Below are 17,850 nucleotides of genomic sequence, written 5' to 3' on the forward strand. Positions count from 1 at the left end.
AAACGATACTGGAGTTGGCAGTCAAAGTGGATCAACAGAATCCAGCAACCGAGTATCCCTTACACCGCAAGAACGACTTCGAGCAATTAAGGTGGCACGGGTCGAACAAGACACATTAGTCGTTATCCTTGAGCAACAGTGTCGTGAGATAGAGCAGCTGATTAGTAACCATGGGCGCCGTTCCTTACTAAACCATATTAATACACAGATCCATGGTTGTTTGGATCAAGTGCGAGATGTCCCATTTCTTGTACAATCAAAGATTATGGGAAACCAAGAAGCCGATGACAGATGCCTATAATTATATTATAAGTATCGAGATTCGAGTCCGAGGAGTATCACAACAGGTAGATCATTACCTTGATGATCGACGTAACTCGCCAGCTTCTACTGCCAGTCGTGCTACACGGAGCCAAGCTGATGAAGAATCTTTCTTCACCATGGATGAATATCCTTACAGTTCACGGCCGCAAACGCCTGATCCGTCGTTAAGGCAATCAATGGACAGAACTAACGATCGATGTAGATTCGAGACCTCTCGACCTGTATCAACGATTGGGAGCCCGCCCACGTCTGAGTACAATCCTAGACCATTACAGCAAGCGGGGAGAGGTGGTCCACCACCTCCTTTAATGCCATCGTTCAGCAGCGATGATTGGATTAACAGGCGTAAACCTCCACCAAGGGGAGCTTCAGTGGGGTTCAGCCCAAATTGGCCAATGAATGCGTTACCACATATAAAGATCACGCCATTCAATGGTGATCCAAAGGAATGGCCAACCTTTATCTCTTCGTTTAGGGACATGATCCATAATGTGGTACCATCGGACGCTCAACGCCATGCTTTCTTAAAGCAGTTGCTCACTACAGAAGTTCGTTCCTACATAGCCGAATACTTGGACAATCCGTCCACTTATTATGATGCCTTAGTAAAACTGAAAAAGCGATATGGTCAACCACAAGTGGTTGCTCGGAGCCATTTGATGGCTCTTATGAATCTTCCATCGATCCGAGATGATGATTCAGAGGCACTAGCCAAGCTCAATCGAATTCTTCATGGAGCCATGCATGCCCTGAGGACCGGCGGATATGAGCAAGACTTGGAATCGGGAATGACTCTGAAACACGTCGTCTCCCGTTTACCTCCACGAATGAGAAGTAGCTGGGGTGTGAAAGTGTACCGGATGACTCCAACACGAGCTACTCTCAAGGATCTAGCAAAGTGGATAGACGAGATGGTGATGGGTGAATTGATGACCAGGCCGTCTACTCATAGATCACCAGCTCCACAGAAGGAAAAGAAAGCGGGAAGTGCTAAGCCTTCCACCAAACCAACTCCTCTCTTTGGTAAAGGTCCTGTTGTTTTTCACACCTCCACAACTCCACCAGTCAAGAAACCGCAGCAAAGTCCTCCCTCTGAGAGTAATTCGTCATCGCTGAAGAAAGGCGTTATTAAGAAGTGCATTTATTGTGATAATGCCCATTCGATAAAAACCTGTTCCACATTCAAAGATCTAGACGTTGCAACTAGAGTGGAGTGGGTAAAAGAGAAACGATTATGTTTCAGGTGTCTGATTGGAACACATCGGGGAACTGAGTGTCCCACCGAAATCGTCTGCAACATTGGGAACTGTGGTCAACGACACCACCCTCTATTGCACGGAGCACTTCGAGTTTATCCCGCGAATGCTTCAACCACTAAAAATGCAGGCCAGCTATCAGCAAAATCGTCTGATGGTCGTGCAATGACCATTAAAAACAGGGATACGGCTATCAACACTTCCCTAGCTATCGTTCCTGTGTTACTTCAAGCTAACGGGGTGGAAATAGAAACTTTCGCTTTTCTAGATCCAGGAGCAACCGTTAACTTAATTCGAGAGGATGTAGCTAAAAAGCTCAAATGCAAAGGGAATGCAAGGAATGTATCCTTTGGCTTGTTTCACGGCCAAGACCCACAGTTTCAATCAACTACGGTTAGTTTGACTGTTAAGGCTCGTGATAGATCTTTCGAATCGGTTTTTAAGCAGGTTTCTACTGTGCCGACTCAGTACCTAAAGTTACCATGCCCACCGAAGGAGTTAATGGAGATCCGAAATCGTTACCCTCATCTCAAAGACGTAAAATTGGTTGATGTTGGAGAACCAACCATCCTTATTGGAGCGGGAAACCAATGGCTGCACTTACGTCTCGATGAAAGACTACCTCCTGTTGGAACCGACGCTCTCTTTGGTTTATTGACGCCATTTGGTTGGACTTGCGTTGGCGATCTAACATTAGGGACGCAGCAGCATGATTCAACGGTTTGTCGTTCAAACAAACCACTGATGACGGTGCAAAAACTCTGCTACCTTGTACAAGAATCACCGAAGGAAGCACTACTTTTACGTCAAGTCGAGAAATTGTGGGAAACGGAAAGCTTTCCAATTGTAACTCCGGCTCAACCGCTAGAATCAACCGAGGATAAACTAGCGAGGAAGAAACTCGATGCAACTATTCAATTCGACGGAGCCAGGTATGAAGTAGGTCTACCATGGGTTTCAGATGCTATCGCATTACCCGACAATTACAATAGTGCATTGCGTCGACTTTTCTCTATCGAAAACAAATTCGTTCACAATTCTAATTTTGCTGAGAGATACAAAGCCGTAATCGATGACTATGTGGCAAAGGGATTCGTGCGGCCTCTCAAGGAAAGTGAATTGAAGGGCACCTTTGGGAGAAATTGGTACCTTCCCCATCATGGAGTCGTAAATCCTCGAAAACCCGAAAAGGTTAGGGTGGTCTTCGACGCTTCGGCCAAGTACCAAGGAATTGCACTTAACGAAGTTCTGGTAAAGGGTCCCAACCTTATCAACGATATAGGTGCTACCCTTCTACTCCTTAGAGAAAAGCCGGTGTCCCTATCTGGGGATATTCAGTTAATGTTTCTTCAAGTTGGCGTGAAGAAAGAAGACCGTTCCGCTCTACGATTCCTGTGGCGTACACCTGGTTCTCGAAAAAGACCCACCGTATATGAAATGCAGCGGCAAATCTTTGGATCGGTTTCATCCCCTTTTATCTGCTCCCAAGTGCTTCGACATATTGCTGACCTACATCGTGAAGAATTTCCTGAAGCCGCTGAACGAGTCTAAAAGAGCTTCTATGTAGATAACCTTCTGAATTCTTTTTACACCGAAGAGGAGGCTAGTCGAGCGATTAAAGACTCAAAAGCATTGTTGAAAAGGGGAGGATTTCATCTGAACCAATGGCTCTCTTCATCTCGACGGGTACTGTCTCGTGTTCCAGAAGGTGATCGTAATCAACCTCGCCTGAATTTGGATCTAGAAGATTTACCTACGGAGAGAACCTTAGGCGTTTTATATGACAGCGAAAACGACAGCTTCATTTTTAATGTTAAAACCGACGTCGAAGCGAGCACTAAGCGTCGGATCTTGAGTGCATTGTCCACCTTGTATGACCCACTGGGGTTCTTAACACCAGTGATCCTAAGCGCCAAAAGAATTCTACAAGAATTGTGGCTTGTCGGTGTTTACTGGGATGACCAAGTTCCCGAACTAATTCAACACCAGTGGAACAAATGGACGACTAATCTTAGCCAGCTCGAAGCATTCAAGGTACCGCGAGCGTTAACTTCGTCCAGTGACATCCAAGACATTCAGCTGCATGCCTTTTGCGATGCATCCACCGTCGGGTTTGGCTCTGTAGTATACCTACGAATAGTCTACCACAATAATATCGTCGCCGTAAATTTCGTTACGTCAAATTCCCGCGTGGCACCCCTTCGTCCGCTGACTGTTCCGAAATTAGAACTCCAAGGAGCAGTTGTGGCACTATGCCTTGTGAAGTTCGTCCAATCGATCCTGCGTATTCCAATCAATCAAATCATCTATTGGTCTGATTCTAAAACTGTCCTTTAGTGGATAGCCTCAAAGACATGTCGCTTTCAGACGTTCGTCGCCAATCGAATATCCAAAATCTTAGAGCATTCTCTGCCAACGCAACGCATTTTCAACATATTGGCAAAATCTACGAAGAAGATTCATTTCAGAACTATATAGAAAAATTTTCTAAGTGTCACTTACTACCAATTTTCTGTGATGTTCACCGCAATCAAAGTTAACCTTATGTAATAAGAGAAAATGTTGGACTGATTATTTTGAGTCAAAACGACTAATAGATCTGTTGCTGACAGAAGCATCGGCATTTGTTAAAAAATTCGAAACTGCGCCAACTCATTTGATTTTCTTTAACTGTTTCATTCCCTTTAAGGCATTCTATCTCATGCAAGTCGTTGTACAAAAAAAGTGATAAAACGTATATAAAAAATGTATGTAATATAGTAAATAATATAATAAATTGTAATAATAGAATAAAGATATATGTTAAAAGTAAAAAAGGGAATAAATTGTTATTGAAAAATACCCACTAACGTGTTAGTGTTTGTTTTCGAACTTCAATATATTCTTTATTTTTCACGTATCGTCAGCTCCTTTCGTTCCTTATTGCTGTTGCGATTGCTGTTAAAGTTTTCAAACACATTTCACGATTGATGCATTCGTTGTAGTGCATCACACACCCACCGGAGGCTCTGATTGCTATTTCCGAAATTAGTTACAAGGACCGACGATTTTCCACACGGCGTGGAACAACCAGGGTTCTCTGACTGAACCAACGAATAAAGTCGAGTGTATTACACTTTTTATGCAACATATCGCGTAACAGTCAAATAGAGTTGCAACGAGCGGGTCGACCCTATTGCCATTTCGTTTCGCAATGGCAATAGCCATAGAGGGCTATTGCCATTTCAGTGTTAAAACCCCATCTATCGGCGTTGGCCGTAGATAGTGATAGAATAACTGCCGTTGCCGTTGGTGGCCGTTGGGCCTTCCTTACTTATTTTATTTGTTTGTTTATTATTTACAAACATTTAGTTTGATGGTTAAATTGAAATTCTCATTGAATATTCATTATCTAAGGTATAGTTTAACATATTCCTTGAATTTTAACAAAGCCATATATACCACATGATTGAAGGCATAGAATAACTTAATATTTTTGACAGACTTTCAGCTTGTTTTGAGAAACATGAGAGTTGAGACAGAACTAACTTGTTATCAATGGTGAGACAGAACTAACTTGTTATCAATGGATAATATGGATTCAAATTCAGGTGTTTATAGACATATTGTTAATAGACTATGCTTTCTGACCATTCATGCTTTTAGTAATGATGACTAACTTGCTTTATTTTTTTGACAGACTCTGCTCGTTTGGACAACTCTTCAGAGCTGACACAGAGCTAACACAGAGCTAACTTGTTGTCAATGGATTGACAATGGATTCAATTTCAGGTGTTTATTGTCACACATCATACATTTCATTTAATGATGACTAACTTGCTTTATATTTTTGACAGACTCAGCTCGTTTGGACAAACTCTTCAGAGCTGACACAGAGCTAACTTGTTGTCGATGGATTGACAATGGATTCAAATTCAGGTGTTTATTGTCACACATCATACTTTTACATTTCATGTAATGATGACTAACTTGCTTTATATTCTTTATATTTTTGACAGACTCTCAGCTTGTTGTGAGAAATTCTATTGGTTGGCGTAACAGTTCTATTGGTTGCGTAACTTTAATGCATTATTGTTGTTTGTGCCTTCATGAAGAATGATTATGGATCAGCCTATTCTGTAACCTGTTGGCTAACATGCATGGGATTTTGTTGACCTTGTTGTTGACGATTTTTGTGTGATCTTCCTATTTAAGCTCATATAAGATATAACCATTTCTTCTCGTTTGCATTTCTTATGCTTAATTTCCTGTATAAAGTTATACCGATATGTTTAAACTCTGTAACTCGGGGTCATTAAGTTATTCAACTCATCTATTGAATGTAAAACTAAAAATATTTCACAATAATAAGAATTACAAATATTTCACAAATTTCTCATTGAATCAATGCTTATTACGGTTGTCACGAAATCGAATGTAAATTAGTAGCAGCTCAGTTAGTCAATAACGAATGAGGTTAGCATCTAATATGACTGAGGCATTTTACAAAATGATTTCATCGATATTGTAATCTTTTTAAATGAACTCTTTAGTGCTGTCGCCTTTTTCTATAGTTTTAAAGAAACGCACAAACGAATTCGTAGTGTTAACTGGCATTTACCTTTACTACCTTCGGATATTATACAAATGTAAGATTTATAATTATTATGGTGCATTCAATTGTTTTCTATTCACACATGTGTTTGCGACGTAACGCGTTAAAACTTTCAAGTAAAGATGATTTACGTTACGATGACACAGTCCGAGTTATACGAAACCCGTCCATCACTCAAGCAGTTCTAGGAAAAAGCTATGTAGGTAATAAGCTGCGACCTTGACCATATTCTTGTAACCTGCTACAGGTTCAATTCATAGAATGTACATTTCGAAATTTTATTCAGTAAGTGAAAAGTAAACTTCGGTAAAATTCAGTTATTCACGCAATGTGTAATAGTGGAATTTGTTTTATATAAACAAAAAGTGAATCACGTTGCGGTTAATGTTGCTGAAATTCAACCTATTGTCCCTTTCCTTCGCATAGTTTTTCCACGAACTACTTGATTCGACCTTCAGCGGTTACGCTCGACAAGACCAAGGTGTCAACACGCACCTTTGGGACTACCTGCCTTTAACAAGATTGGATAACAATTTTTTATGCCGATGCCGACAAAAGGCAATTGCTGAAGCTAGGATCAAGATGGGCGGGGGCAGATAGAGAAAAATGGTGGGCATCTTAAAAATCAATCGCATTCCATATTTCAAGCATAGTAGATCATTCGATTTTGCTCCAAGTTTATCAGTTTACCAAATTTGCTTGTTTTTCTCGTTCTACAACGGTTCGACATGGATATAGAAACGCTTCACATAGGTCGTTTTTTTAAACGATGGAAGATGTGGACGCATATGTACAGCAACTGCGACAAGTGTTTTTCTATCCTTTGGTCGTTCAAAATGCACTGTGTCAGCTCACAACAAAAAGGTTAGTAAACTCGACTTAAACTTACTATTTAAAAAATATCGGACGTTAACTGATTCATAAAACAGTCAGGGTCAAAGAAGGTTGACGATGAACGCTGGAAATATTATTCTGCCAAGATTCTTTGTTCGCATCATGAAAATCATCGAAACCGTTCGAAAGGATTGCGCCCTAATCAGAAAGTCTACGCATGCAATTGTCCATATACATGGTATGTCTCTTTGAATGTCCGTCAACAAAAGTACGAGGTCATTTCGTGCAATCTTGAGCACGCAAACCATCCCGTTTCCGAAGAACTCATCGCTACCTACGGGGAGAAAAAGTATGTAACTTTGCTGATGAATCACAATTGAACAAAGATTAACAGATTGCTTTATATTTTAGACATCTAGATCCTGCTGCTTTAGAATACATCACTGATGCAACGCGTGACGGCGCAATCCCCTTAAAAGTACGGAAGCGCGTGTATGATGAGTTTAACGTTGTTCTCAAACCTAAGACTATACAGAACATTAAGCAGAAAGTGATCGGTAAAGACATTATGTCATTTACTTATAATTGGTATTCAATTAAAACTTGTTGCAATTTAGGACTGCCACGAGATGAATGGAAGAATACTGTAGAACTATTAGACGCCTTTCGTGAACGACCAGGAAACGTAGTTAAAATAGTTCACGACGAAGACAATGAAGTAGTACAGATTTTCATCCAGTCCCAAGAGCAAAGAGAATTATTTAAGAAATTTGGTGAAGTGGTGGAGATCGACGGGACATATAAAGTGGACAAAGCCGGGATGCCCCTCTACACAATTGTTATAGAAGATAATTTTGGCATTGGACAACCTATTTGCTACATGTTTCTCCGCGAGGAGACGACAGCTAGCATTTTCGCTGGTCTAGAGATTTTCACCAAGGTAATCCTTTTAATGAAAACCAAAAATCTAAATTGCTAAATATCCATGAATTTCTTAGCACAACGACGTCAGCAAGACGAAAGTGGTTCTTACCGACAAGGATTGCAAAGAGATGAACGCCGTAGAACGCATTTTCACCTCAGCGTCTTTGAAATTGTGCCTTTTCCACGCGTTGGCTGCTGTTGACAAACGTCTCGTCCAAGCCAAGTTAAGCCGGAATCTCCGGGAAGAGATATACCAACAGTTCAAAGAAGCCGTCTACGCTGGATCTGAAGAGAAAATAAAAGAGGTCGAGGAATACCTGTGTGGATTAGGTAATCAAATTATTCAACTTACCGGAAATCTTTATTTTAAAAAAGGAATTTTTTAGATGAAGATGACGACGACGGCACGTACGACGGACTTGGGCATTATTTCGAAACCAATTGGTTTAATATTACAGAATATTGGGCCGTTTTTATAGAAGAACTCTATTCATGATGGACAATCACACGACGAACAGAATCGAACGGTATTCACGTCCCTACATATAAATCAATAAATATTACTACCACTTGTCCATAAATAGGTATCATTCACTTTTAAAGAAAAACTTACGTAATCGGCAAGTAAGATTTCCCGAGCTGATACAAGTATTGCTTGACATTAGCCAAATGAGAGAGTTTGATCGAAAAAAGAAAGGAAATGAGTTGAAAATTCGATTTCCGGTTCAGAAGTTGCATCCTATCATGGAGCGGTTACGTAAAATCTATACGCCTTATGCGGTGGATCGGGTAATTGAACAATTCAAGGCGACAACTACATCCTACAGCATAATTGAGGTAACTTTAATATAAATTGTTAGTGAAATAACTTAATCAACACTGTTTACTTGCCAGGATGGGAACCAATTAATCACAGCAACCAACACTGGCCGTTACACTGCTAATTTGGATTTGACTAGTTGCTCCTGTACTTTCTTCAATAATTTTGGACTTCCGTGTCGACACCTCTTATTCCTATCTGATAGAGCGGAGATTTTACTGCCAGTAGAAGATTTCAATAGGAGAAGGCGCATGAGCGATGACGAGGTAAAATGAAATCAAACAAAGTTAGTTATCTTATTACCTTTAATAACTTCGTTTCTGTTTATGTTTAGGACGAGGATTCACAAGACGAACACCCGGAAGCTTGGTCACCGGTCGTAATTCAACAACGAAGAAATCGAGATCGAGTCACTTGAGAAGACATGTACAGCAGAGCCCTTCAATTAGCCAAAACCTTGGCTAATGAACTTCAAAAATATACCCTTGCCTGCCTTCGAGGGATACCTCCAAGTACTGGAACAGGTCAAGTTATGCATCCGACGGAATGAGCCTATGCATCTAATAATTGGGGGTATGAGATCTTTTTGACAGTTAAATATTTAAATTTTACCTAATATAAAACTCTGGCAGATCCAATCGTTCAAACTCAAAGAGATCCAGTCGTTCAAGCTCCGGCAGATCCAGTCGTTCGAGCTCCGGCAGATCCAGTCGTTCAAGCTCCGGCAGATCCAGTTGTTCGAGCTACGGCAGATACAGACGCCCGAATGACATCAATCTACTTGGACCACTCTTATGGCCCAATAGAACCTCCATCAGAAGCTGCAGATGACCAGCAAAGTAGTTCTGATGAGAACCGGGAGCCAAAAAGACCAAGAGTAGAAGACGATTTGATGATGCTTATGCTCCCCAACACCAAAACTCGAGCTGGGCGACCGAAAGGAACCAGACGGCTGGATCATCATAAAAATGCCCCTAAGCAATTCGAAAAAAAAAGGGCAGATCAAAAACTAAGTAAAATCATTGATTCCTTTTACTCACCAACACGCAATAATTATTTTTCTTTGATTGCAGTATTCCTGACTTGGTTTATCGGACGGGAAAAAGCCGAATAAATACTTCTTTCGAAGCACATTGTAACTGAAGAGATGGTCTTTCAGATGCCTGCGCAAGTCAGCAGTGCAGTCCAAAATCCTGAGTTAAAGTTGGAAGAATTCCGAAAGTTGTTTGATGAAGATGCATGGGCGTCAGTCCTACAAATGGGTAATAATTTAAACTGAAAACGAATAATTCCATTTTAAATACTTTTTACTTACAGTTGAAACGAAGAAACAGATCAACACTTTTCACTGTCATTGCAAGAAGGAAAGCAAGAAGGATGATGGTGGAATACAGTGCCACTCTTGTCTTCTCCTTTGTCACCGAAAATGTGAAAAACTGTCGCCTGGAGAAGTCATAAGAAGTAAATATTATACATGTACTTTGTGTTACAAACTGGCGAAATAAATATCCACCATTAAGGTTTTTTACAAGCTTAAGTAAATGTAATTGTTCGTTCTTCGTTGATTTGCTGTCATCACAACGTAATTAAGAATTATAAGAAATGTTTTTTTCCGATGCTACAATGCATGAATTGAAAATAAGTTAAATGACATTTCCTTACGTCGTACACATTTTACGTCTCCGCAGTTTCTCACAACAAGCTGAAAGTCTGTCAAAAATATTAAGTAATTCTATGCCTTCAATCAAGTGGTATATATGGCTTTGTTAAAATTCAAGGAATATGTTAAACTATACCTTAGATAATGAATTTACAATGAGAATTTCAATTTAACCATCAAACTAAATGTTTGTAAATAATAAACAAATAAAATAAGTAAGGAAGGCCAAACGGCCACCAACGGCAACGGCAGTTATTCCATCGCTATCTACGGCCAACGCCGATAGATGGGGTTTTAACACTGAAATGGCAATAGCCCTCTATGGCTATTGCCATTGCGAACCGAAATGGCAATAGATTTTACGGCTCAATACCAGAAGCCGTTCGCTCAGTGGCCTACGGCCACTACTACTACTACATAGTAGTAACCGACCTACGGTCGGTGCAGACTACGTCTGCTCAGTGTATATATCAGTGTATATCGTATATTATATTGTATTATATATATATTGTGTTATATTGTATATATCAGTGTATCACTACGATCGGCTTCTGGTATTAATATAATATCATATATACTGAGCAGAGTGCTTCTGGTATTAATTTGACGGCTTATTATTTAGCAGACGGCTTCTGGTATTAATCTGTAATAAGCCGTCAAATTTTATTACATGTAGAGTGGAAATGGTTTGTTTGGTGCCAATAGTAAACTTTTCCCAAGGAATGCAGTAAAACCATCGTACGCATTTCCTCTCGAAATGTGTCTTGGACTTCCATAAATTGGCTTTTTTAGTTAAAATATTTATCATTATCGTACTTAACTGCACCACAAGATATTTTCCATCGTGCACTTTTAATTTATATACCTCCATTAACTCAGGTGTAGCGATGACGACCAATGGACAGACAGTGATGTGAAATGTGTGTGTGAACATTGTTGAAGGAAATATATTCAAAACAAACAACTTACTTTGTCAGGCCTAGAAGGCAGTTTTCTTTTCCAGTTATATTATGACTGATGCATGTATCATTTAGGACTGCTTTTGAATTTTTACTGTTTTGCATAGAGTAAATGGCATATAATTTTTTCCATCTGACAAACTGGAAACGAAATTAAAGCTGGATCGTGCAGCTTACATCGCTCTTCACTCGTCATTAAAGTCATACCTTTTGATTATAGATAATTGTGTACCATTTTTTGCAAACAAAAACACATGAATTAAAAAGATCTACAACATTAACATGGGCCAGAACATTTTCCAGTAATATATATAAATAACATTTCGGTTAACTCTAGACTACTCTACTCAACGACGCCTTCACCTCGGCGACTGCATCCAAAACTGATGGGGGGTATGGATAAGCAGGGTTGCCAGACTGGATCATATCCTAAGGGGAAAATAAATAAATAAGAAAACGTTTGAAACTAGACTACTCTACTCAACGACGCCTTCATCTCGGCGACTGCATCCAAAACTGATGGGGGGTATGGATAAGCAGGGTTGCCAGACTGGATCATATCCTAAGGGGAAAATAAATAAATAAGAAAACGTTTTGAAACTAGACTACTCTACTCAACGACGCCTTCATCTCGGCGACTGCATCCAAAACTGATGGGGGTATGGATAAGCAGGGTTGCCAGACTGGATCATATCCTAAGGGGAAAATAAATAAATAAGAAAACGTTTTGAAAACGACTAAACTTGGATTGGCCTTTGAACTCAACCAGACTCATACTCGGTTAGTTCACTGAGTCAAGTTTTTCCAAGAAGATGCCGAGGAACCATCAAGTTCAAGAGACCGAGCAGTTTGAAGAATTCAAGGTAGAGGCGTGTTTAAACAGAAGGTAAGGGTAACATTATAACATTTCATTTCATTTTTGAATCATTTTTATCTTATTGTTTTTCAATTATTTTTCTTCGCCGTTTGTAAGGTTATGCTGTCCGAAAATGGACGCAATAAAGTGCAATACTTGTTGAAGTATGTCGATGACGACACACCTGAGTGGACCGATTCGTCCAACTGCACGAACTTCAGTCACTCACTAGGGAATTCCAGCGTAATGGAAGGTTAGTTAACAATTAAGGGAAATTCTTTTTTTTTATTTAATAAACATATTTTATCTATTTGTTCTAGGGCTGCTACAGTGGACCAGGCCGGACCATCCGATGACTACGGTGAGGTAGAGCAGGATGGCGAAGCCTTGCTATATTGCTAGGCTTGGATGCCAGACACAACAGACAAGAGTTCGACCTAATCATCGGGTGCGATTATTTCAAGAAGATTATGACCCACCAAACAAAACAAGGGAATTATGGTTCAGTGGCCTGTGCGAGCCAATTAGGATGGATTATATTCGGGGCATCGGAAAACAAGGCAGAAAGCTCCGCCTTAGTAACCACAGTCGAAAACAGTGTTAAACCACTGGTGAACTTATGAGAATTTTGGGCGCTAGAACACATGGTGGTAACCAAAGAAGAGCTAGAGGTTCCAGTGTTCCTTAAAACATACCAGAACACGATCAGAAAAGGACATTACGGGAGATATGAGGTCCAATTTCCATTCAGGAATAACCGCAGGGCCATAGAGACAAGCTAAAACATAGCCACAATCAGGCTAACAAACATGTTTAAAAAAATGACAAAAGAAGAAAGAGCCGAATATCACAAGATATTCGCCCAGTATGAAAAAGACGGGTACATAGGAGAAGCAGACACCAGTTACGACGGAGTCTGCACCTACCTACCACACAGACCAGTCATCAAAACAGACGCGCAAACAACAAAAATCAGACCTGTGTTTGACGGATCCGCGCACCAGCAAAATAAACCGAGTATAAACGACCTGTTAGAAACGGGGCCGAACTTAAACCCAGAAATACTAGCAGTCTTGCCACGGTTCCGACAGAATAGAATCGCATGGACGGCGGACATAGCGCAAGTGTTCCTACAGATAGGAATACTGCAGGAACACGAACAATTAATCAGGTTCTTATGGATAGAAAACCCGGATCAAGAGCCGATTACAGTCAAAGAATACAGATGGAAACGGGTACCTTTTGGACTGTCGTGCAGCCCGTTCATTTTAAGAGCAGTAATCTTAAAATGCTTGGAAGAACACCAATCGGCCCTCCCCGAATTAACGAAGCAGTTGGAGAATAAACTCTATGTCGATGATTGGTTGGGGGGAGCCGATAACGTCAGCGAAGCACTCTTGCTAATAGAACAAGCAAGAAGATTGTTCCAATCAGCAAAAATGGAACTTAGAAAATGCATGACGAACAACAACGAGCTGAGAAGAGCGCTAGAAAATGTTGTACAGTTCCAACAAGACGTCATTGGGATGGCGAAAACAGACGCACCCATAAAAGCGTTAGGGGTCACATGAAACCCCGTGACAGATACCTTGCAATTCGACCCAGACAAGGTTGTTGAAGACACCAAAGGACTTGATAAGAGGCAGACTAAAAGGAAACTATTTCGTCTTGCACTAAGGGTGTTTGACCCGTTAGGATTAATATCACCAGTAACGCTGGTAGCAAAAATCATAATGCAGAAAATATGGATGGCTAAGACCGGTTGGGATGAACCCATACCGGCAAACATCATGCTCCACTGGCAAACCTTTATCAAGGGTCTACCAGAACTAGCCCTGATAAAAATACCGAGATGGATTGGGGAAAATAAGAAACGGTTGCATCTGTTTTGCGACGCAAGTGACGACGCCTACAGTGTAGTGGCCTACATCGAAGTAGAAGATAGTGGCAAAATAAGGCTTATGTGCAGTAAGACTAGAGTCGCACTAGATCCAAAGAAGTCAGTCTCGACGCTGAGGCTGGAGCTGTTAAGCAACTTGCTGGCAGTAAGGCTAGGGGGATACGTCGGGAAGGCGTTAAATACAGATATAGAAAAAAAAACTTTGGACAGATTCAGCCATAGCCTTATGGTGGATCAAAGGAGAATCGGGCAGATGTAAACAACTCGTACATAACAGGGTGATTAGGGGAATTAGGAAAATTAGGGAAAAAATCCCTGCAGACTCGGTCAGACACTGCCAGGATTACAAAACCCAGCAGGCATAGCGTCAAGAGGAGCATCAGTGAGACAGCTGATAGATAAGCCAGACTAGTGGAAAGGTCCGACATGGCTAACAAAGGGGCGCAATGGCCAAGAACGCCAGCCCAGGTAGAAGGGTCCTGTATGGAAGAAATACAGAAGGAGCAAAAAACCGTAGAAACAACGCAATGTCACACACAGGTAACGGAAAGATGGTACGAGAAGAACAGCACGTTACGACACACGGTAAGAATGATAGCCACTATTAAGCGGGCAATAAGAAGATTCAGAGGTCAAGAAGACCCCACAGACGCCACTAGCAAAGATGCAATGTGGTGGGACAACAAGGAAATTCAGAATCTCATCAATTGAGGAAACAGAAGAAGCAGAGTTGGAGTTTTGGAAGACAGCTCAAAGAGACGGATTTAGTGAAGTAATAGAGGCAGAAAAACAGAAGAAACCATGGAAAAACGAACAGTTGAGGAAACTGGGAGTAACATGGGACACCAAATCACAGCTGTTAAGATGTGTAGGGCGACATAAGAATTGGTTAAACCACAACGGTAGAGACGCAGTAATCTTGCTGTCGTCCGATCATAACGTTACCCAGCTACTGATAGAGCAGACGCATGAAAGACTTAATCACACCGGGGCCAATAGACCAGTAAAACATCCTACGTTGCACGTTCTCCACAAATGCGAAAATTTCATTTGTGTCCAAGTTGATCTGCTGCGGCTGCAGCAGTCTTATGGAGAAACCAACTTCTTCATGTTAAAAAATAAGTTTTCATAAATATAATTAAGATTTTCCCACTTTTCTTCCTAGCAGGGGTACCCTATTCATTTTTTCATTTCCCAATTTTTTTCTAGCCCTAGTTCTATCTGGTTTATTTTTATTTACCTATTGTTTGTGAATGGTTTGTTGTTCATCCCCTTGTAGCAGACGAATTTCTGGCAGCAAACGAAATTCTTCGGCTAAAAGAGACGAGCAACTTACAAACAAAAAATAAAATAAAATAAAGTAGATTGAACTGGAGCTCGAAAAAAATATTGGGAAATGAAAAGATGAATAGGGTACCCACTGCTAGGAAGAAAAGAGGGAAATCTAAATTATAGTTATAAAAACTTAATTTTTAACGTGAAGAAGATGGTTTCTCCATAAGACGCTGCAGCCGCAGCAGACCAACTTGGACACAAATGAGATTTTCGCATTTGTGGAAAACGCGCAACGCAGGATGTTTTACTGCTCTATACCGTCATGGTACACCTAAGTAGGTCGTTTTGGATTCCCAGATTAAGACAGACAATCAAAAACAACTTAGGTGGTGCATAAAATGTCACGCATTTAACGAGGTTCCCGCACCTATACCAATCCACAGACTACAAAACTCAAACCCGTTCACGGTGACAGGAGTAGATTTCGCCTGTCCGTTCACTGTAGAGATCGGGACAAACGTAAATGCGAAAGCATATGTTTGCCTGTTCGCATGCGCAGTCACGAGAGCTGTGCACTTAGAAGTCACCACATATCAGGGACTTACAACGTTCATATACGCCTTGCGAAGGTTCTTTTCGAGAAAAGACTTTCCTAAAACAATGTATTCCGACAATGCGGGGACATTCACAAAAGCGGCGAAATACTTAAGATCAGCCTATAAAATTGAGAAGGTCTACAACACGTTAGCAGGGCTAAACATCAAGTGGAGATTTTCTCCTAGTCTGGCACCCTGGTGGGGGGATTCTGGGAGAGGATCCACCGTCTCTGGTAATTGATATCCGTCGGGAAACTAAGATATCAATTTATGTGTGAAAATTATTTGATATATGTTTGGGAAAATTAACAATAACATTATACAGTAGTTAAATATATACTGATATTATTTAAAAATTACCTTAAATCTGAAATCCCAATATAACGTAATGAAATTTTATTACGTAATTTCTTTATCAGTTAGATTGGAAAATTTGTTACCACGTGTTGTAAAAATGTCAATTAAAGCAAAAGTTGCTGTACTGGGTAGTTTCCTACTTCGAAAGTTTTTTCATTAAGCGAATCTCTCACTATTTGGACCGTTACTGTATCTTTTTCACACTGGGCATTCTCCTTCCGCTCTCGTATGTGCGCCAAAATGGATGTACAGTATCCTGCACAAAAAGGTGAACACCTATTCATTTTATTTTGAAAAGGCCATCTGTGGGTAGAAAATATTAATAGTTTACCTTTTTAAGGAGGGGTAGGGCGGTTTTGGCGCCAAATCATCATAAGGGGGTTGGGTAATGTCAGCACAGACACTTTTTTTTGCCCTAGGTATTAAATGTCTGGAAAAAGTGTAGACTGTATTATCGGTAGACACCCCTAACCCCCGGCTAAGTAGAACAATTTTTGCAATACAAAATAGAGTCTTTCCATTACTCGTTATTGTCATTATCGGGTCGGGTAATCGGGTAGCATATGGAAACACAAAATTATTTTATGAATATGCTAGCTGTCCGTTCATAAATTGTTAGTGGCTTATTGGATACGTTTCCATCGGCGACGCTGGAGATCCGCGCTCAAAGCTTATTTGCTTACTTGCGTTTCAGAGCAAATCTAGCTTATGAATATAATTAAATAAATCTTTGATGAGATATATTACATTAAAAATTTTGAAAAAGTATTTATATATGATAAATGATTATTTAATTCATAAACAATTACACCATTTTCATGAGCGGAATAATTTTGCAAACAGTTATCTCATCAAAGTCTAGAACGCGGATCTCCGCGTCGCCGACGGAAACGTATCCAATAAGCCATAATAATTTTACTAATTTTATCTAATTTTATAATTAACTAACATAAAAACTAAAAACCATTAGTAAAAATGAAATTAAAGTAACATTGCTCATAAAAATATACCACAGATGAGTGAGTGGAAACTTTACTTTCTTCTCTTACAGACGTACTTTTAATTTTCTACTAATTAGTGAATTGGTATTTAAAACAGTGTGTGGAATTGCTGTTCGGAAATTACTTGGTTTCTGTTTTGTTTATAATTTTTATTTGGGGAATATGTAAAACACGTTTGAAATCCATCTTGTTGTGAAAGCGTTGGTACCTATGAATTGTAAATTAAAAAAGAAGTCAGAATATTGAATGACAGCATCTCGTAAAATTAGTTGATATAGCATACCTTATTTATGAATATAGTTGGTACTTTATCTCTCTTTAAACGTCTATAATCTTGATAACCATTATCTTTCCTAAGAAAAAAAAATAACCCGGTTCGAAATGCTCATTACATATATAACTACTCTTCGTGATTTTATGTCTTCCACGTTAGAGAACGCTGTTTCAATCTATTGCTACAGTTTGAATTTTTCAATAATATTTTCATCTTTTTG

General features: G+C 40.0%; 1 protein-coding gene and 2 long non-coding RNA genes across 3 annotated transcripts; 2 read left to right on the forward strand and 1 right to left on the reverse strand.

Moving 5' to 3' along the window:
• Positions 1 to 236: 236 nt before the first annotated feature.
• Positions 237 to 3,131, forward strand: LOC123475716. The gene has a single exon (XM_045178710.1). It carries the CDS (start codon positions 237 to 239, stop codon positions 3,129 to 3,131), a length of 2,895 nt encoding a protein of 964 aa, XP_045034645.1.
• Positions 3,132 to 5,090: 1,959 nt separating this feature from the next.
• Positions 5,091 to 5,498, forward strand: LOC123475894. Its single transcript, XR_006651437.1, has 3 exons — positions 5,091 to 5,170; positions 5,260 to 5,351; positions 5,417 to 5,498. It is a non-coding gene; the product is annotated as an uncharacterized LOC123475894 (long non-coding RNA).
• A 2,514-nt stretch (positions 5,499 to 8,012) lies between these two features.
• Positions 8,013 to 8,946, reverse strand: LOC123475892. The gene is made up of 4 exons (XR_006651435.1): positions 8,820 to 8,946; positions 8,546 to 8,753; positions 8,285 to 8,471; positions 8,013 to 8,217 (listed from the first exon to the last, which is right to left on the reverse strand). It is a non-coding gene; the product is annotated as an uncharacterized LOC123475892 (long non-coding RNA).
• Positions 8,947 to 17,850: the final 8,904 nt, after the last annotated feature.

Source organism: Daphnia magna, linkage group LG9 (assembly GCF_020631705.1).
Source record: "Daphnia magna isolate NIES linkage group LG9, ASM2063170v1.1, whole genome shotgun sequence".
In the NCBI taxonomy this organism is placed as follows: Eukaryota; Metazoa; Arthropoda; class Branchiopoda; order Diplostraca; family Daphniidae; genus Daphnia; species Daphnia magna.

What these genes read in the sequence shown, in the direction of transcription:
- LOC123475716 (XM_045178710.1), top strand. Translation starts at nt 237, where the DNA reads ATGTCCCATTTCTTGTACAATCAAAGATTATGGGAAACCAAGAAGCCG.